General features: G+C 39.8%; 1 protein-coding gene across 1 annotated transcript in view; it reads right to left on the bottom strand.

The window, feature by feature from the left end:
* The window catches only part of LOC310635223 (serine/threonine-protein kinase Nek5-like), a 36316-nt gene that overhangs the window by 3374 nt on the left and 13857 nt on the right, over nt 1-19085 (bottom strand). Inside the window, 11 exon segments of the mRNA XM_083353944.1 lie at nt 33-170; nt 2949-3068; nt 4956-5055; nt 10720-10740; nt 10744-10818; nt 11239-11319; nt 12708-12812; nt 14308-14385; nt 17922-18035; nt 18600-18666; nt 18770-18966. Coding sequence (XP_083210070.1) covers nt 33-170; nt 2949-3068; nt 4956-5055; nt 10720-10740; nt 10744-10818; nt 11239-11319; nt 12708-12812; nt 14308-14385; nt 17922-18035; nt 18600-18666; nt 18770-18966 — 1096 coding nt within the window.

Genomic DNA, 19085 nt, shown 5'->3' with positions numbered 1-19085 from the left:
CAAATAATAAAAGATGCAAAAAAACAACTTACTATGTTCTTCAGTTTGGCACAAGGTGTCACTGGTACATTCTGCTTCTGCTAACATATTCATTAGAGTACTTGGTAACTTGGGGCTCCATTTTTTCCTAGTTTCAGGGAACTCAGATTGTATTTCATTTACCTGGCCAGCTGAGGGGGAAAAAAGTTACCTTCCTTATACAGGTAATCCTTGACAGGTATACTTCACTGAAAAAAAGTTACTTATGACGATTTTCACACTTACCGTAAATCATTACAGCATCCCTGTGGTCATGTGATAAAAATTAGGACGCTTAGCAACTGGCAAATACTTTATGATGGTTGCAATGTTCCAGTGTCACATGATCACAAGCAAAGTCAATGGGGTAGCCAGATTCACTTTACAACCATGTTACTAACTTAACTGCAGTGATTTACTTAACAATTGTCAGAAGTATGGTCATAAAAATGGGGTAGAATTCACTTAACAACTGTCTTGCTTAGCAACGGAAATTTTGGGCTCAGTTGTGGTCATAAGTCAAGGACTACCTGTATTTTGAAAAAAAAATATTAATATAGATTTGATCCTCTTTGTGATCCATTTCCATTTTTTTCCATCTCTCCCTTTTTTCAATCCTGAAAACTACTGAATTATCCTTCAATGAAGATTACACGTCCTAACTTAACAATTGATCACTTATGTTATGATTGGTTTGGGGTTCTAGAGATTCTGAAGATTGGTCACACACACCCCCTCCATTTTAGCTTAAAGCCCTCCTGATGAGTTGGGCCACTCTTTTTCCAAGTACATTTTCCCCTGTTTTCGTGAGGTGCAGCTCATCCCTTGCCAAGAGTCCTTCGCGTAGGATATGTAGTCCAGATGACAGATTCAAAATTACTTATGATCCAACCTTGAAGTTATAACTGTCACAACCCCCCCCCTTTATGGTCACGTGATCGCATTTCGGATGCTTGGCAGCCAGCTTGTATTTATGACAGGTTGTGCTGTGTCCCGCAGTCATCTGACTAACTTGCAATGTTTTGCTGGATCTGCTGAACGAACAAGTGGTTTACTTCACTATGTGATTCCTTTAAAGGCTACAGTAATTTGCTTTGTGACCACTGTAAAAACAAGACATAAAACTGAGTCTGCTCACATGATGACCTGCTTAATGACTGCACGGACTTACAACGAAAAATTCTGGGCTCAAGTAATTAAGTGATAATTACTTGTAGTGAACATTAATTTGTTGATGAGACAAAACCAATTATCTAGGCCAGGGCTTTTCAGCCAGTTGTACGGGTACCACTTGTGGTACATTGAAACCTGGCAGGTGGTACGTGACCATCCTAGAAAAGTGGTAGCGGGGGAGGGGAATGAGCTGAACCGGTGGCAGCACCACGTGAGATGGCTGGAGCTGCAGGGCTGTCAGGGCTCAGCGGAAGCGCCAGGCTCCAGCTGGAGCTCGGTGCTGATCCTGGCGCTTCTGAGCCCAGAAGAAGTGCCGATCAGCTGGAATGTTGCAGCATCTCCAGGGTCTTGTGATTTACATTCAGATGCTTGGCAACTGATTCATTTTTTCAGTGCCACTGTAACTCAGAACAGTCACTAAGCAAACTGTTGTAAGTTGAGGACTACCTGTACTTCATCACTTTTTTCCTTCTTTTTTTTTTGGTCATCAAGTTTTTGAAACCTTGCTAGGCAACTGGTGGTACTCGGATGTTGCCATATCCTAAAAGTGGTACAATGGGTGAAAAGGATGAAAAGTCCTGCTCTAGGCTGTGCAGAACCACACTGATAGTTCAAGAAACCACATGCAGAATAATGCACAGCAACACTGGAGACGGAAGTACTACTACTTCAAGTCAGGCATTTTGTGTCTCCTTGCACCAGGAGGAGGGCTCTCAAAGAGGAGTCCTATCTAGAAGGTTGAAGACTATAAATTCTATTTCAATCCTAGAAATATTCTGCCTGGTAGAACAACTTGGAATCATTTTATCTCTCACTGGAGCTCTTAGTCAGCCTTTCCATATCGTTCATCAGAATTCCACAAATCTTTGTAATGGATGTTTGGGAGAGCAACGGTGCCCGTGGAAAAGTAGGATACTTTTATTTGTTTTATTTCTCCTCTTGGCCCGTGAAAAAAGGATACTTTTATCACTGAGTGACAGATTTCATACTTCTACGCTTGTTCTCATGGGTACTCTATCACAGGTATTATCAAACTATTTTTCCTAAATTAGTTTGTATCAGTGTTAAGACTGTATTGACTGCTTTTGTGCTTTAGTTTGACTATAAAGTGGGCTGAATATGATGTAATAAAAAAATTGGGTTATATTTTTGAAGCAATAGAATTTAAAAAGCAAACATATTGAGTTGGGAATAATCAGGAAACACAATGAACAAGTTGTTGGTATCTTTTTTAAAGGATGCCTTACTTTATAGAAAAGCACTTAAGACTTACCGTATATACCGCTTCACAGTGCTTTACTCTCTGAGCAGTTTACGGAGTCGGCATATTGCCCCCCAACAATCTGGCTCCCCATTTTACTGACCTCAGAAGGATGGAAGGCTGAGTCAACCTTGAGCCCTGCCAGGATCAAGCTGCTGGCAGTTGGCAGAGTTAGCCTGCAATACTGCATGCATGCAGTGGTACTGTGCCACCACAACTCTTACATCTTGAAAACTACTGAAATAATAGTTCAGATCAAAATGGAAACCTAAGGTCCACTGCATTTCATTTCTTAGGTAAAGGTAAAGGTTCCCCCGCACATGTGTGCTAGTCGTTTCCGACTCTAGGGGCCAGTGCTCATCTCCGTTTCAAAGCCGAAGAGCCAGCGCTTGTCCGAGGACGTCTCCATGGTCATGTGGCTGGCATGACTAGATTCATTTAAGATATAACAAACAAATTTTATTTAAGACAAAGCAAAGTATTTCAAAAAGGTCACCTTCATCCATAGTATTCCATACAGATGTGGCATCTACATTTTCTAAGACATTCAGCAGTGTCTGTGGAGTTGAGAGTTGCCAGTGTTTTCTGTCATTTATCACATCTTCATTGTCCGCTTCTAAGGAGAGAGAGAAAAATCTTTTATTATTTTTTCAGAAAGGATATAATATTGATGCTAATTACAGCTTATTCATGCAATTATCTCCAGGTAATCCTTGACTTACAACAGTTCGTTTAATGGCCATTCAAAGTTATAATGGCACTAAAAGTGACTTATGAATGACCATTTTTCACATTTATGACCGTTGCAGCATCCCATGGTCACATGATCCAAATTCAGATTGTTAGCAACTGACTCACTTTTACAATGGTTGCAGTGTCCCGGGATCATGTGATCACCTTTTGGGACCTTCTGACAAGCAGAGTCCATGGCGGAGCCGGATTCATTTAACAGCTGTGTTATTAACTTAACAACGGCAGTGATTCACTTAACAGCTGTGGCAAGAAAAGTTGTATAATGGAGCAAAATTCACTTAGCAAAGGTCTCACTTAGCAACATAAACACGCTCAATTGTGGTCATAAGTTGAGGACTACCTGTATTTCATCTAGGAGGTAATTTCTTTTGCAGCAGTCTTATGATAAAATTTTGTTTAAAAGCCATTATTGTTATGGGCTAAGTAATCAGTATTAAATTTCTCAAAACCCTATCAGATGCAGATTGCAGTTCCTATATGACCAACACAGAGGTGGACATTCTACAACAGGAAAGTGAGAGTTCTCAAAAATGTATATTTATTATAAAACAGAGATTTGATATGGAGAAATGCAACTATTTGATAACAAGAACATGATTATTGACTGACAGATTAATGAAATGTCTACATCTGTCCATCTGTCCAGAGACACTGGCTAGCAAGCCTAACAGAAATTACTATTAAAAACACAAACAAAACTTAAGTTGCAGCCCCTATAAAAAAAAATAACACTTTCCCCTACAGCCTATATATACAAAAAACTTCAATAAATTAACATCTGAGCCTTGGTGCCTGAGGAAAGAGCCAGGTCTTCATAACCTTCCAAAAGCCAAGTAAAGTTAGGATTCTCCATAGCTCTAGAGGTGGAGTTGTTCCAAAGGACAGGCATCATGATAGGCAAGTAAGATCTTTTAGATCAGGGGTGCACAACCCCCGGTCCGTGGACTGGCACTGGGGGCTGCGGCATGCCAGAAACCGGTCCACGCAAACAAGTGAAGCCTCATCTGCGGGATGCAGGCAATACACGAAACCAAACCCCCTCCGGTCCATGGAAAAAACTTCTCTCCACGGAACTGATCCCTGGTGCTCAAAAGGTTGGGGACCTCTGTGTTAGATGACTTTTTTTTCTTCACTAAGGGAACCCAAAACATAGGAATGGAGGCAGAAACCGTCAGTAACCTGGTTCCAGAGAATGCAGGGCTTTTAAGGTAACCACCAGGCCAATCACCTTCCCAGCAACCCTCCCCAGAAAATTGTTCAATATGGCTGGGTCCAGCAATGGCTTCTTAAGGAACAGACAGACCACAACATCCTTCAAGGCCAGAGGAATCACACCCTCCTGCAAAGACCTATTTGCCACTGCTTGAAACCTGCTACATAAAACTTCCTGGGTAGCTAGGACCTACTAGGAGGGACATGGATCTAACATATAGATGATGGCAAGATGCAACACCCCAAGGATCCTGTCCAATTCCTCAGGAATAGGATGTGGGATTATTGTTTTTTATCTTTTTGATTTTTTTTCTAGTTTATATTTTTTACTGTTTGTTAGCTGACTAGAATCATTGTGACCGAGTAGGCAGCCAAATAAATGTTCTCAAAGAAACAAAAACAAACTGAGCTCAAATAATTAAATAAGACTGGGCCCCAGTCACATACTGAAAACCAGCATTGCTGGAATCTAACTGTGAGTAGATCCCAGTGGTTTTATCTGAACAGATAGCAACGCCAATAATTTCAAGAAGCATACCCATCTTCCAATGCCGTAATTCTTCCTCATAGTTTGCCAGTTTTTTCTTAAGGTTTTCTCCGTGTTCAAAAGTCAGTGTTTCATTAAGTTTATCATGCTGCTGAAATCAAACACACAAAAAGTCAGTTTTGAAAAATTAACGCATTCTTTCTTTTTTTTGAAGCAAAAGCACTGCAATATCAGAACCAGACAAATTGAATTATTGAATATCATCTATTATATGCTTTTCAGAGAGACATTTCACTTAAACAGCACATAATCTCTCTTCAAATTTTAACGAGAAGACATTTCATAGAGGGATTGACATATTTTCTCAATCATTTGAGAATCTCTTTTAGAAAGACAGAAATCATAACCTCTGAGGATTTTATATGTGCCAATCTACACATTTTGTGTGTGACAGATGCTCTATTTATCCTAACCTATGGTATCATATCAAGTAACTAAAGAGATTTGTGTAGTAATATTTTATTTTATTGTATGTTTGTGGGTTTTTTTTTAATATTCTGAGAATGTTCTCCATGAGGTTATGAAGTAACTAATAAGCTGCTGCACCAACCTAAACTAAAAAAGGAAACGGTAGTTCATACTGAAAAATGACAAGATGAATGTTGTTGTTAGTTGCGAAGTCGTGTCCAACCCATCGCGACCCTATGGACAATGTTCCTCCAGGCCTTCCTGTCCTCTACCATCTTCTGGAGTCCATTTAAGCTCACTCCTACTGCTTCAGTGACTCCATCCAGCCACCTCATTCTCTGTCGTCCCCTTCTTCTATTGCCCTCAATCTTTCCCAGCATGAGGCTCTTCTCCAGTGAGTCCTTCTTTCTCATTAGGTGGCCAAAGTATTTGAGTTTTAGCTTCAGGATCTGGCCTTTTAAAGAGCAGTCAGGGTTGATCTCCTCCAGGACTGACCGGTTTGATTGCCTTGCAGTCCAAGGAACTCGCAGGAGTCTTCTCCAGCACCGTAGTTCAAAGGCTTCAATTCTTTGGCGCTCAGCCTTTCTTATGGTCCAGCTTTCACTGCCATACATTGCAACTGGGAAGACCATAGCCTTGACTATACGCACTTTTGTTGACAGGGTGATGTCTCTGCTTTTTAGTGTGCTGTCGAGATTTGCCATTGCTTTCCTCACAAGGAGCAAGCGTCATTTAATTTCTTGGCTACAGTCCCCATCTGCAGTGATCTTGGAGCCCAGGAAAATAAAATCTGTCACTGCCTCCATTTCTTCCCCATCTATTTGCCGACAAGATGAATATAGATTAACAATCGATCCCACGTCCCCCCCTGCGCATTTTGCTTCCTTCCCCTCCCATCTTTTAATTATAATTTTGTATTCTTTTAATTATTATTTTGTTTTCTTATTGTTATAGTTTTATTGCTTTGGATGTTTTATGCCACCCAAAGTTGCCTTGTGGTGAGATGGGCAGCAAATAACTTCAATGAATGAATGAACGAAGAAACAAAGAAACAAACTAATTAATTAATATTATCCTCCTGAAATCCAACACAATGTTCCTTCTTTGACTCCTGGTTACCCTCAGAGCCCTAGTAACTACAAAGGCTTTTTTATATTTGTACTGAAACACAAATCAGTTGTGGTTGCTTTGCTTATAATTGCTATGGCAGAGATGTTTCAAATGACAATTAAATATCAGGAGTTCAGTTGGTAACAAAAATAAGTGAAGCAAATCTGAGGAAAGAGCGAGCCTTTTACTTGGAGAACTTTGCTAAAAAGAGCTAAAGACAGATATTAGTGACAGACGATAAACAGAACGCCATGTTTAAAGGTTATAACAAAGCTACACATAAAGAGCAGAACCAGGAGTCAAGCAAAAGTCTGGCCAGAGGGAAACTTCAACATCTAGCTCTCGAAACATTTTTTTCCCTAAAAGTCAGATGCAGCAATAAGAGATTGTGGCAGAGGAATATCGATGTTAACTTCAATATAAAAATTAGTAGGAATGAAGATTGGAAAATCTGGACCAAGAGAAAAAAATACTGACAGCTGATATAGCTGAGGAAGATGTCTTTATATGTAAGAAAAATGAATTTAAGCAATCCCATCTTTCAAGATAAAACGCCCTCAGTGTATTTGTTTAAGTAAATTCACTCAATAAACAAAGGGTGAGACAGTGCTTCAGATTCAGAACCAAAATGGTACTTCAGAATGTGCCAGCACTTAGCGTCTGCAGTAGTTCCGTAAACCATACATGTCTTTTCCTGGGATTGCAGGAAAAGGCAAGATCACTTTAAGAAATTGCAAACAGGAACTACTTTTGCACACCTTCAAAGCTGAAATGCTGTATAACTCTGATTATCTATGTTTTTAATGTGTCAGCTTGTCTGTAGAAATGGTGTCAATTTCACACCTATACACGAGAACAAAGCGATTCAGTATAAAGATAAAGGTAAAGGTTCTCCCGCACATGCGTGCTAGTCGTTTCCAACTCTAGGGGCCGGTGCTCATCTCCGTTTCAAAGCCGAAGAGCCAGCGCTTGTCCAAGGACGTCTCCGTGATCATGTGGCCGGTATGACTAGACACCAAAGGTGCATGGAACGCTGTTACCTTCCCACCGTAGTGGTCCCTATTTTTTTTTTAATTTAAAAAGTTTTACAATACATTTTGACTTTAACCCCCCCCTCCCCCACCCCTATCCCTCTCCCCCACTCCCTCCTCCCCCCCCCGACTTCCCAGAGCTAAATACAGGGCATAAAATCAAAAAACAAACATAAACACCCCTATGTTATCAACAATAAACTATAAATTCTATCTCTCTCTAGCTCATATAAAATGAGTACAAACAATATTAATATTACAAATAAAGTAGAAAAGAAAAAGAGGAAAACAGAAAAAGATCTTTACTCAAAATAAATTTTCTTAATCCCAGTCCTTATTCATATTAATTTCAAAAAAAAGGGAAAATAAAAAAAAACTTTCACCTGCTATTTGCATTCTACCACCTTTCTCTAATTTCCAAACAAATTCTCAGTTACGCGCCAAAAGCGCTTATCTCTATTAATATTAATAATCTCCGACCAAACTAAACTATAATCAAAAATAGTTCTTGCATGTATCACGCCAAATGTCTCGCAGTTCCAAATCATCCTTAAGTTCAAATAAAAGTTCAAATAAAAAGAGTATATATAAAAAAAAATTTAGGCAATCTCTAAGACAACTTGTTGTTAATTAGGAGCTTACATACCCATTCTTAGTTCAACACATACTTTAAATCCATAACCCTAATATACTTTTCTAGCAAGCAAATAACATCAATCTTAAATTGTGTAAAATATTAAAAAAGAAAAAAAAACTTTTTCTCCTCTATAATAATTTTACTCCATTGACATTCTAATCTAAAAATTTAATCAGCAATCTTAACGCCCCAAAACTTTTGGAGCACCTCTGTCATGACCCCCAAAACTTCTTTAGACCGCTCTCCTGCCACATCTTCACTGTAAGCACACTTTGAAGATTCCATAACTTTCCGCTGGTCTCGCTCTTGCTCTCGTCTCGCTCTTCTTAGGGCGGCACGCGTCATCTTCTGGCCTCCTGCAGCAACCGATGAGACTGTGGCTTGATCCCCTCCAACACCATTGTCCTCTGTCTGTCTATCTGCTACATCTTGAAGCTTTCCCACACCGTATCCTTTTGCAGCTTCCAAAAATGATAGGGGGGTTGCTTTTAACACATTACTATAAAAATCACGTGCCTGAGCCACAGTAACCAAACGATGTCTTTTACCTTCGTGCGTCGCCACCAACCCAACTGGAATCTCCCATCTAAACTTAATATCACGTTTCTTAAGTTCCTGTACTAGAAATGCAAAATCTTTCCTTCTCCTTAAAATCTTCGGAGGAATCTCTTTTAAAACCAAGACTTCTTGCTCAGCCACTACCAATTTAGTATCATAGGCAGCTTGAATGACTTCATCTCTAATTACTCTCTTTGTAAAATAGACCACCACATCTCTGGGTAACTTCCTCTGTCTTGCAATCCATGAATTTACACGAAAAACTTTGTCCATATTTCCCTCAATTTCAGATGCTGACTGGCCCAGTACCCCTTCCAGAGCCTCAGAAATCAGCTGCTTTAAATCTTCTTTACCATTCTCCTTTAAACCCCTAATTCTAATAGCATACTGCATCTGATTATACTGAACAAGGCTCAATTCTTCGTCCATTTTATCCCTTATATTTTCATTTTCTAATACCTTTGCTTCTAATATAGAGTTCTTTTGACTGAGATCCTCCACTTTTATATCCAGCTGTAGCACACATTCAGCTACGGATTCAACCTTAGACAAGATGTCCATCCTCATTGCTCTCAGCTTCTCTTCCATCTTCTTCTCCAATTTCTCCATTTTCTCCTCCAATTTCTCCTCCAGCTTTTTCAACTTTTCATCCATCATATCAGACATCAATTGTGCATGCTTTCCAAGAGCGTCTTGTAAATCCTTAAGCGTCAATACCGGGGGAGATGCAGGAGGAAGCAAAGCTTGCAATGAGGTCTCTTGCACCAGGGAAGACCCCGCATTCCGAAGAGCTTTAGAAGTTTTAGCCGCCATCTTCCCCCACTTTCACTTATTACGCACTTTCACTTTAAAGCTATAAAATCCATTGAGCTAGAGAGTAAAAATAAAGAGTCCACTTCACCTTGACCTCCTGTACCGCTCTGCCTGCATCTTGATAATCAAAAGTATTTCCTTTTGGCAGGGGTGGTTGCTAACGCCTGGCTCTGCTCCAATAATCCCAGAGCAGAGGCGCTGCGCAGCTCGGAGCAACCCAGGCTTCGGGGGGGCTCATCCTTCAGCCGCCCAAGCTCTCAGCTCAGGCGGCCCCGGAGAGCTCAACCCCTACCTGGGGCCTCACCCCCTCCTCTTCTCCTGAGGAGGGGGCTTCAAATCCATCTAAACAGCTGATCGGCGCTGTTTACGATCGAAAAACACAGCTGCGGAGCGGGCAGCTCGAAAACGGCTGTCTTTCGACGTCGCGTCGCCACCGGAAGTGTCCCTATTTTTCTACTTGCATTTTTTATGTGCTTTCGAACTGCTAGGTTGGCAGAAGCTGGGACGAGTAACAGGCGCTCACTGGGAGCCTATTTTGATGGCACCACTTGTATATTTTCCAGCTCAGGGTACATTCCATAGCTGTGATATCTAAAGACTTTTTCAAACAATGAGGTAGGAAGTTCCATACTTGGTATAGCCTCAAAGTTTCTAAAAAAGAGAACATTGTGGAACACACATATTCTTTACATAAGCAGGGAATCTCCATGCACAAATGGGTGGTCATTTACAATCTTATCATTTATTGCCAATACAAGTAGTCCTCGACTTACAAGGGTTTGTTTAGTGACCGTTCAAAGTTACAACGGCACTGAAAAATGAGACTTATCATTGTTTTTGCAATTACAGTTTTGCAGAGTTTCCATGATCAAAATTCAGATGCTTGGCAACTGACTCATATTTATGACTGTTGCTGTGTCCCAAGATCATGTGATCCCTTTTTGTGATCTTGACAAACAAAGTCAATGAGAAATCCAGATTCACTGAACAACTGGGTGACAAACATATCAACTATAGTGATTCACTTAACAACTGCGGCAAGAAATCTCGTAAAATTAATTTCAAAATTACTTAATTTCGTTGTGAGTTACACAGTGACAATAAAGATATTCTATTCTAAATTGGGGTGAAACTCACTTAACAAATGTCTTAACAATAGAAATTTTGGGCTCAATGGTGGTCATAAGTCGAGGACTACTTGTATAACTATGGTCCAGAATTATACCTCATTTTCTTCCTGGATGTTTTTCTCATCTGCTGCATTGTCTGTTAGATCAATCTGAAACTTTACACCCCTCTGAAAAATAAAATGCAAAAATATGTAAATATGTAAATTCATAGCTAGGATATAAGTTAGTTCAGAGAGAGAGAGAGAGAGAGAGAGAGAGAGAGAGAGAGAGAGAGAGAGAGAGAGAGAGAGAGAGAGAGATATGATTATCCCTCTTGTGCTATTGAATGTAGCAATACATAAAAATGCACTATCACTTTCCTCCCTCTGAGGAAGAGGGAAGACGTAAATTAAGTAAAAGGGACAAAGAACAAGGGATTTCTATCCTTTATTTTGCTGCAATGTCCATTATAGCAAAATGAAGGAAAAAGACCCCTTGTTCTTCATTCTTTTAAGTTTAGAAATACTGATACTAATATTCCAGTTGAAATGATATAATACAAAGGTGGTATTATTATTATATATAGATAAGATAGATATAAACTGAACCTTTGCTTTCTGTTGTACTTCTGGATTGTTCTTCTCCTGCCATCTCTGCAGACCAATTTGTTTCAGGTTCTGTTCCATGTCCTGGGGAGAGAAGAGGAGAAAAAAAGCAAATTGTGCATCACTATTTGTACTAAAAAGATATAGCATGCAAGCATTAATAGGCAACTAAAAGCAATAATGAGACTCATAGTTGGGGGGGGGGGGCAGAAGGGATCTTTTATGAATGCTAAACTGTTCTACAGAATCATTTAAAAATACTTTAGTACAGGGTGATAGAGCATAAATCAGGATTTACTACTACAAGAATGGGCAGTGTGATAGATGTGATGGCCTAATGTTACACGCATCACACCAGAAGCCTCCCACACAAGAGTTTATATTTTTGAAACTCGTCTCAGGTGATCAGATGTTTAAGGGATAAAATGTGTGCCTTTAGCTTTGCAGTGGCTTCATCAACCCACAGCAACCCTAAAAACCTGAACTCTTCCCCGCAACATTTTGAAAGATTCCAACAAGCAAGTTTGATTAAACAAACAGGTTTAATCTACAAGGATTAAGAGATTAATTTTACTCTTTAACCTCCAACCTCAAAAGTAGGGAAAAAAGAATCCAGCCTTAGCCTCCCCAGTCTTGTGGCATCAGGTCATCAGGCCACGTGTTCAAAGCCCTAGACAGGCTCCAAGGTCACCCCTCGCTCTGAAAGACACAACACTATTCTAGTAGATTTCCAATTAATTTGCTGTAGATGGAAGGGGTTTGTTTTCAACCACTGGTTTTTTAACATTTATTTCTGAATCTGTTAGAATTGTTAATCTGTGTTAATTTCGATGTAGACTTGTATATTCAAGTTATCCCAGTATAGGCCACATGCAATATTTTAGATAAAGCATTCCAAATGTAAGCTACCATTTTGCACTTAGCTTGGATGGATGGACAGATAGACAGAGAAAGCTGCTAAGTCAAAACATATATATATATATATATATATATATATATATATATATATATATATATATATGTGTGTGTGTGTGTGTGTGTGTGTGTGTGTGTGTGTGTGTGTGTGTGTGTATGTATATCTTTGGTCATTCAGGTTTTTTCCCACGTAGAATTGGAAAAAAACCCAAATGACCAAAGATCTACATACAAACACCCGTGAAAACCTCAGAAAACACACACACACACACACACACACACAAACATGTTAAATGTTTGTTAAGCATTCAGAATACACTTGCTTAGTCCCAGACACGGGACAAATCTTATTTCCTTTTTCAGCCTAGACCAAGGCCATCTACAGGCAGTAGCCACAGCAGTGGCAGCTCATATTTCCATATATATATGGAAATTGCAATAAGATCTCTTATTTGTACTTTTATTTTAGCCAAACAAAAATAGAGATCTTCCCATTAATGAAGACACTACAATGAACCAAATGAAAAGGTTGTACCCAAAACCAAAAGTGCTGATACCTGGCCTGGTTCATTTCTTTCTTCATAATTAGTATCAGGAACAGACTGGTCCTCACTCTTTCCCAGTTTCACAATATAGGTTTTGTCCCTTATGTTTTTATTTTCCTTTAAGATGATAGTCATAAACATAACATTTTAGGTTCAGCAGATGGATGTTAAGTATAAACATTAAAACTTTCGTCTACATGAAGTTTTACGGTGTCATAACAAAAGAAATAAACGATTGCAGAAAATAGCATTAGGACATGCATTTCCATCCCAAATAATATCCAAATATTATTTTTAAACTTGTGGTGTATTTCCATTAAAGCAATCTACATTTAGGACTATGAAAAGTAACTTTAATTCTGGAACTTCCAAGAAAGAAATGGCAAACTGAGGATGGTTCCATTGAGGGGGAAGCTGACAACCACAGTGGCATGAAGAGTCGGTGAATGGACTGACTCTTCACAATTTCTCTCTGGAGAAGGAGTGGACTTGGATCACCAAGGTGCTCCAGACACTTGCTTCTTTTCATGAGAAGACCACAAAACAGTGGGCTCCTGTGGGTTTAAAGCTCTGGGAGATGAGGTAATACCAGCTGTGGTTTGGCACCTACAAAAGGACACAGGATTTGCATAGTTCCTTTCTTAATTACTTTTGGAAATTGCTTGTTAACTGCTTTTAAGATATTAGGAACTTTTATAATGGCATGTTTTACTACACCAGAGAAGTGTCCTAAAATCTTTTGAGAAATAATTTTTTAAAAAGGAGGTTTTGTGCGGGGGAGGTTATGAAAAGGAGAACACTTAGAGGCTGGATAGGTTTACCCACGCAACCCAGAAACAAAGCTTCCATAAATATGATACAGATCCCTCCCTCCATATGAATGTAAGATGAAAAAATATTTTGTGTTTCTTTCAAGAATCTCTCAATCTTTTTAGTGCATACTATAACTACCATTTCATTAAAACATACAATAATAATATTTAACTTCAAAAGACAAGTTTTCAATTTATCACATTAAAGATTCTTATGATCACAGAAAAGTGTAACACCAGCATACCAGTTGCACCTGTTACTAACCATAATGACACCCGAATCACATTAACACAATGATAAATCATATAAATGCCATAATATCCAAATATCGTGGCACAAGTAATTAAGTTACAGCATTTATATGAATGACATCATATACATACTTTGTCATCTCACTCCCTTGACCCTTCCTCATTCATATGGTACAATTAGACCTGCATTTGAAAGAGGCATTTCGCATTATATGTTAGCCTGAATAAATCTTTGGAACTTTAAAACAGCCACATTTTTTGCAAGGCTTGAGCAGTTGCTTTAAGAGCTGTTCCTGGCTGTCTCAACCTGGGTGTGCATGCACAGCCACTCTGCTTTGTGCAGTCCCATAGAGGTGTTGTAGTCTATGCGTGCACATGTATATTCAAAACAGCAGGAACAGTTTTTGAAGCATCTATGCTAGTCTTGCAAGTTTTTTTTAACCCTTTGAAGAAAGATCTGTTCTTTGGGCTAATGTGCTTTGCAAATCATCTGATTCCAATGCTTTTCATAGCCCATCTAAGTAACTATTTGGTCCAAGGACATTAACCTTAACTGCTTTAAGGCGAATTTCATTTACTTCACTCTGGTACTGTTGGCGAATTTCATGTAACTGCTTCAGGTATTCCTGCAAAACATTATTGGATTTTAATAAAATGTCTCTGTACAGATATCATTCAAAACACTTCTTAATATGGAAGAAAATATCCATTAACATTATACAAGTTAATTCAAAACTAAGTCCCACAGAGAAGTAACTTCTCAGAAGTGTAAGAATTGGACTGCAACTTTATGGCCACATATAGAAAATGAATATCAATATTATGGACACGTACTTGGTTTTTAAAATTTTCTACTGTGAACACACTGTAATCTGGCTTGTAATGACATTTTAAAAACCCCTGTAACATTTCAAATTATATTCAGGTTTGTTATTAAATAACTGTATAGTTTCTGTACAGTTTTCTCACTTAACAATGGAACTGTATTTTGCCAAGGATTAAGATAAGTTGAACTTGAACTATATTTTAATGCTTTAAAAATGGGGGAACCATTTTTAATTGATTACAGGGCTTATGCAGCTGTCTAACTCATAAAATGATATTAGGTGGTTCACAACAACTCATATAAACAAAGTTAAAAATAAAAATACCCTTCTGCCCCAAGCACCAAGCCAAACAGGTTGTTTCTCTAGCACAGGGGTAGGGAACTTTGGCTCTTTTATGACTTGTGGACTTCAACTCCCAGAATTCCTGAGCCAGCATATGTTGAAGTCCACGAATCATAAAAGAGCCAAGGTTGCCTACCCTTGCTCTAGCCAAACAGTCCTTGAAACAAGAATTTTGGATTTAATGTGAGATGTACCTCTATAATGCATGTTTACAGTCTAATTCAATCTTTTATCTAAAACTGTGAAAAATGCAGACATGATATCAAACACTTTTACCATATTGCCTGTTGACTAGATCTTGAGAATTTAAAAGCCTATATGCTATTTTGTTGCCTAACAAAAAGTTTGGTTTACTCTGGATTTTATAATTTTCCTAATGGTGAATGTAATTGTACATTAAGGACACGGTGGCTTAGTGGGTTGGGACGCTGAGCTTGTCGATTTGAAGGTCGGCAGTTTGGCGGGTCGAATACCGAGTGCCGCGTAACAGAGTGAGCGCCTGTTACTCGTCCCAGCTTCTGCCAACCTAGCAGTTCAAAAGCACGTAAAAAATGCAAGTAGAGAAATAGGGACCACTATGGTGGGAAGGTAACAGCGTTCTGTGCACCTTTGGCGTCTAGTCATGCCGGCCACATGACCACGGAGTTGTCCTCGGACAAGTGCTGGCTCTTCGGCTTTGAAATAGAGATGAGCACCGGCCCCTAGAGTTGGAAACGACTAGCACGCATGTGCGGGGGAACCTTTGCCTTTACCTTTAACTGTACATTAAAATGCAAAAGGTTATTCTGATCTTCTGTTGTGGCTTCCCCAAATCACTCTGCAGAGAGTGTTCTTGGAGGCAGCAAAAACACAATGTATTTATGGAATCCCTCCAAATAAGTGCTAAAAGTTAATTTGAAGAGAACTAATTTTATTATTAAAGGAGCCCTGGAGGGACAGTGGTTAAAATGCAGTGCCGCAAGCTGACTCTGCTGACTGCCAGGAGTTCAATCCTGATGGGTTCAAAGTTGGCTTAGCCTTCCATCCTTCCGCGGTTGGTAAATTAAGAACCAAGACTGTTGGGGGCAATATGCTGACATTGTAAACTGCTCGGAGAGTGCTGTGTAAAGCACTGTGAAGTGGTATATAAGTCTCAGTGCTATTGCTATTAAGGGTAATGTAAAAACCTTACAAGGAAAAACATGCAATGCTCTCTGGGAAAGACATCAGGTATACATGCAATGTTCTATCATGGCATGTCTGTGCCTGAAAGTTGGCTTGCAAAAGCTTTTATAACTAGCACATTAATCATGAATGCAGAACAAGATGTCAGTTAGAAACATGAGAAACTGACCAGTCTGAGAAATGTGCTCCTTGTAAATTCCTCACCATCTCTGCATCTGGACATTTTCCCCACATACCTTCCCAGGCCATGCTGCATATCTACTAGTTTTTATACTAAAACCCCATACATTAGTTTAAACACAGTATTAGCATGATTCATATGGCTTCTCCCTGAGTTCTAAGGCTGTGACGAGCTACTTGGAAAAAGAAGGGATTTTCAAAAGCTTCTCATATTGAAAGGTCGCAAACAGTTGCCAGTCAAGTCAAAATAATTTGTCCCGGTCATTGTCAAATTGCAAAATAGCAAAAATAAGTGTGTTATAAAGCCACTGAAGGAGCTGTTTGAACCATACTGTTGGTTAAAACTAAATAATATAATTTTGAATACGCCATCCTTAAAGAAAGAAAAATTAGGAAAAGACAATGATAGAATTAAAAGGGACCTCAGAATTTAATCTAATCTCTAGCTTATGCAGTATCCACTACAGCAGACATGTCAAAGTCGCGACGTCATGTGACGTCATGCAACGTATTGGAGCTTTTTCTCCGTTGCCGGCAATGGGGTAGGTGCGGTTTTGGGATGATGCGTCCAGCCTCTGGGCCGGCAGTTTGACACCCCTGCACTACAGCATCTATGACAAGCGACCATCTACCGTGTTTCCCCGAAAATAAGGCCTATCCTGAAAAATAAGCCCTAGCTTGATTTTTAAGCATGCGCTTAATGTAAGCCCTAACCCCAAAATAAGCCCTAGTTTTGGGGTGAAGCGTAGACGTAAAAATCAAGCTGAGGTGGAGGTGGGGGTGGAGCTGCCCCAAGTGCCCTGCCCTCACTTACCTTAGGACTACTGTAGGCAGGCCTCCCATTCCCCAACTCCTATTACACAGGTGCCTGAGTTCTTGTGCAGCCGCTCGCAGGCTCTTGCGGCCGGACACCACATGGCGCATCACCATGCGGCCTTCTGCCATGAACAGCAGCACCGACGCAAAGCACCATGTGACATTCTACTGCGAGGGGCGGCACTGGTGCAATGCACCACATGGCGTCTGGCCGCAAGTGGCTAAAGAAGACCTCGGGCAGCGGCGCAACAGGTGTCGGGGCGTGGGAGGCCTGGCTTCAGAGGTCCTAAGATAAGCGGGTAAGACATCCCCCTAAAATAAGACCTGGTGCCTCTTTTGGAGGCAAAAAAAAATCATAATAAAATGGGTCTTATTTTCGGGGAAACACAGTAGCCTCTATTCCCCTTCATAAAATACAGGTAGTCCTCAACTTATAACACAGCACTGAAAAAAATGAATTATGACCATTTTTCATATTTACAACTGTTACAGCATCCCCATAGTCATGTGATCAAAATTCAAATGCTTGGCAACCTTCTGACAAGCAAAGTCAATGGGGAATGCAAGAATCACTTAACAACCGTATCACTAACAACTGCAGCAATTCACTTAACAACTGTGGCAACAAAAGTCTTAAAATAGGGCAAATTTCACTTAAGAAATGTCTCGCTTAACAGAACTTTTGGGCTCAGTTGTGGTCATAAGTCAAGGACTACCTGTAGAGACAATCTATATATATTTTTATGACAAAGTAACAAGTAGATAGAAATGTCTATTATTCCAATCATAGATTCTTCAGTCCATATCCAAATGCTCTGGGCAGGCTCCCTTACCTGTTCTTTCATTTCATTTCTTTGAGGAAGAGCATTATTACAGACTTTGAGCTGTTCTTCCTTCATTTCTTGATTCTGCAGCTGACAAAATTCAGCAGAAGATGGCCGTAGCCCCTATTGATATGCAAAATAATTAACTAATGTTAAAAGCAGTGTCTAGAAAAGATTCTTCTTTCATTTTTATGAGCCCATTACCCTTAAAAGAAAAACCAAAATGAAATATTATTACAGTTAAAGCAGCATTTCACGTTGGTACCAGTAAAAAAGAATAAAGGTAAAGGTAAAGGTTCCCCCGCACATGCGTGCTAGTCGTTTCCGACTCTAGGGGCCGGTGCACATCTCCGTTTCAAAGCCGAAGAGCCAACGCTTGTCCGAGGATGTCTCCGTGGTCATGTGGCCGGCATGACTAGACGCCAAAGGCGCACGGAGCGCTGTTACCTTCCCACCGTAGTGGTCCCTATTTTTCTACTTGCATTTTTACATGCTTTCGAACTGCTAGGTTGGCAGAAGCTGGGACAAGTAACAGGCGCTCACTCTGCTACGCGGCACTTGGGATTCGACCCGCCAAACTGCCAACCTTCAGATCGACAAGCTCAGCGTCCTAAGCCACTGAGCCACCGCGTCCCCCAAAATTTATTTGCTCCAATCTGTGTTTCTTTGATTATAGAAATTGCTTACCAGTTGCTTCTCTACTTTTAACTTGTTTTGCTGAGCATTAAATCGTCTCTGAAGATACTCTGAGGGCCTGAAAAACATAACATTCATTGAAAACTCTAAATAGGAAAAAGGGGCATCATGTCAAAAAATCAATAGATGTTTCCATAGTCAAGAGGAAAAAAAAATACAACCCATGAGGTGGAGGAGGAGGTGGTTCTTGTCCTTTCTGCTTATAATACTCTTCCATTCTCTGGCCAATACAGGGATCATCATCTTGGACTAAAGCTCTCTTCTGCAGGCTTGCCAGCTTTACGTAATAATGGTCATAATGTCCACACATTCTAATCACCTCTGGCTTCCCACATATTTTAAACGCAGGACCCAAGCGCTGAAAATATTAAATTTATAAAGACAACAAATCCAAAATATTGAATATTGATTAAATCTGAACTGTTACCCTTGTGACATTCATTTTATCAAGAATGGAAATCAATTTTACATAAAATA

The sequence above is a fragment of the Vipera ursinii genome (assembly GCF_947247035.1).
Source record: "Vipera ursinii genome assembly, chromosome: 1".
Taxonomy (NCBI): domain Eukaryota; kingdom Metazoa; phylum Chordata; class Lepidosauria; order Squamata; family Viperidae; genus Vipera; species Vipera ursinii.
This window is presented reverse-complemented; position numbering and strand designations above follow the sequence as displayed.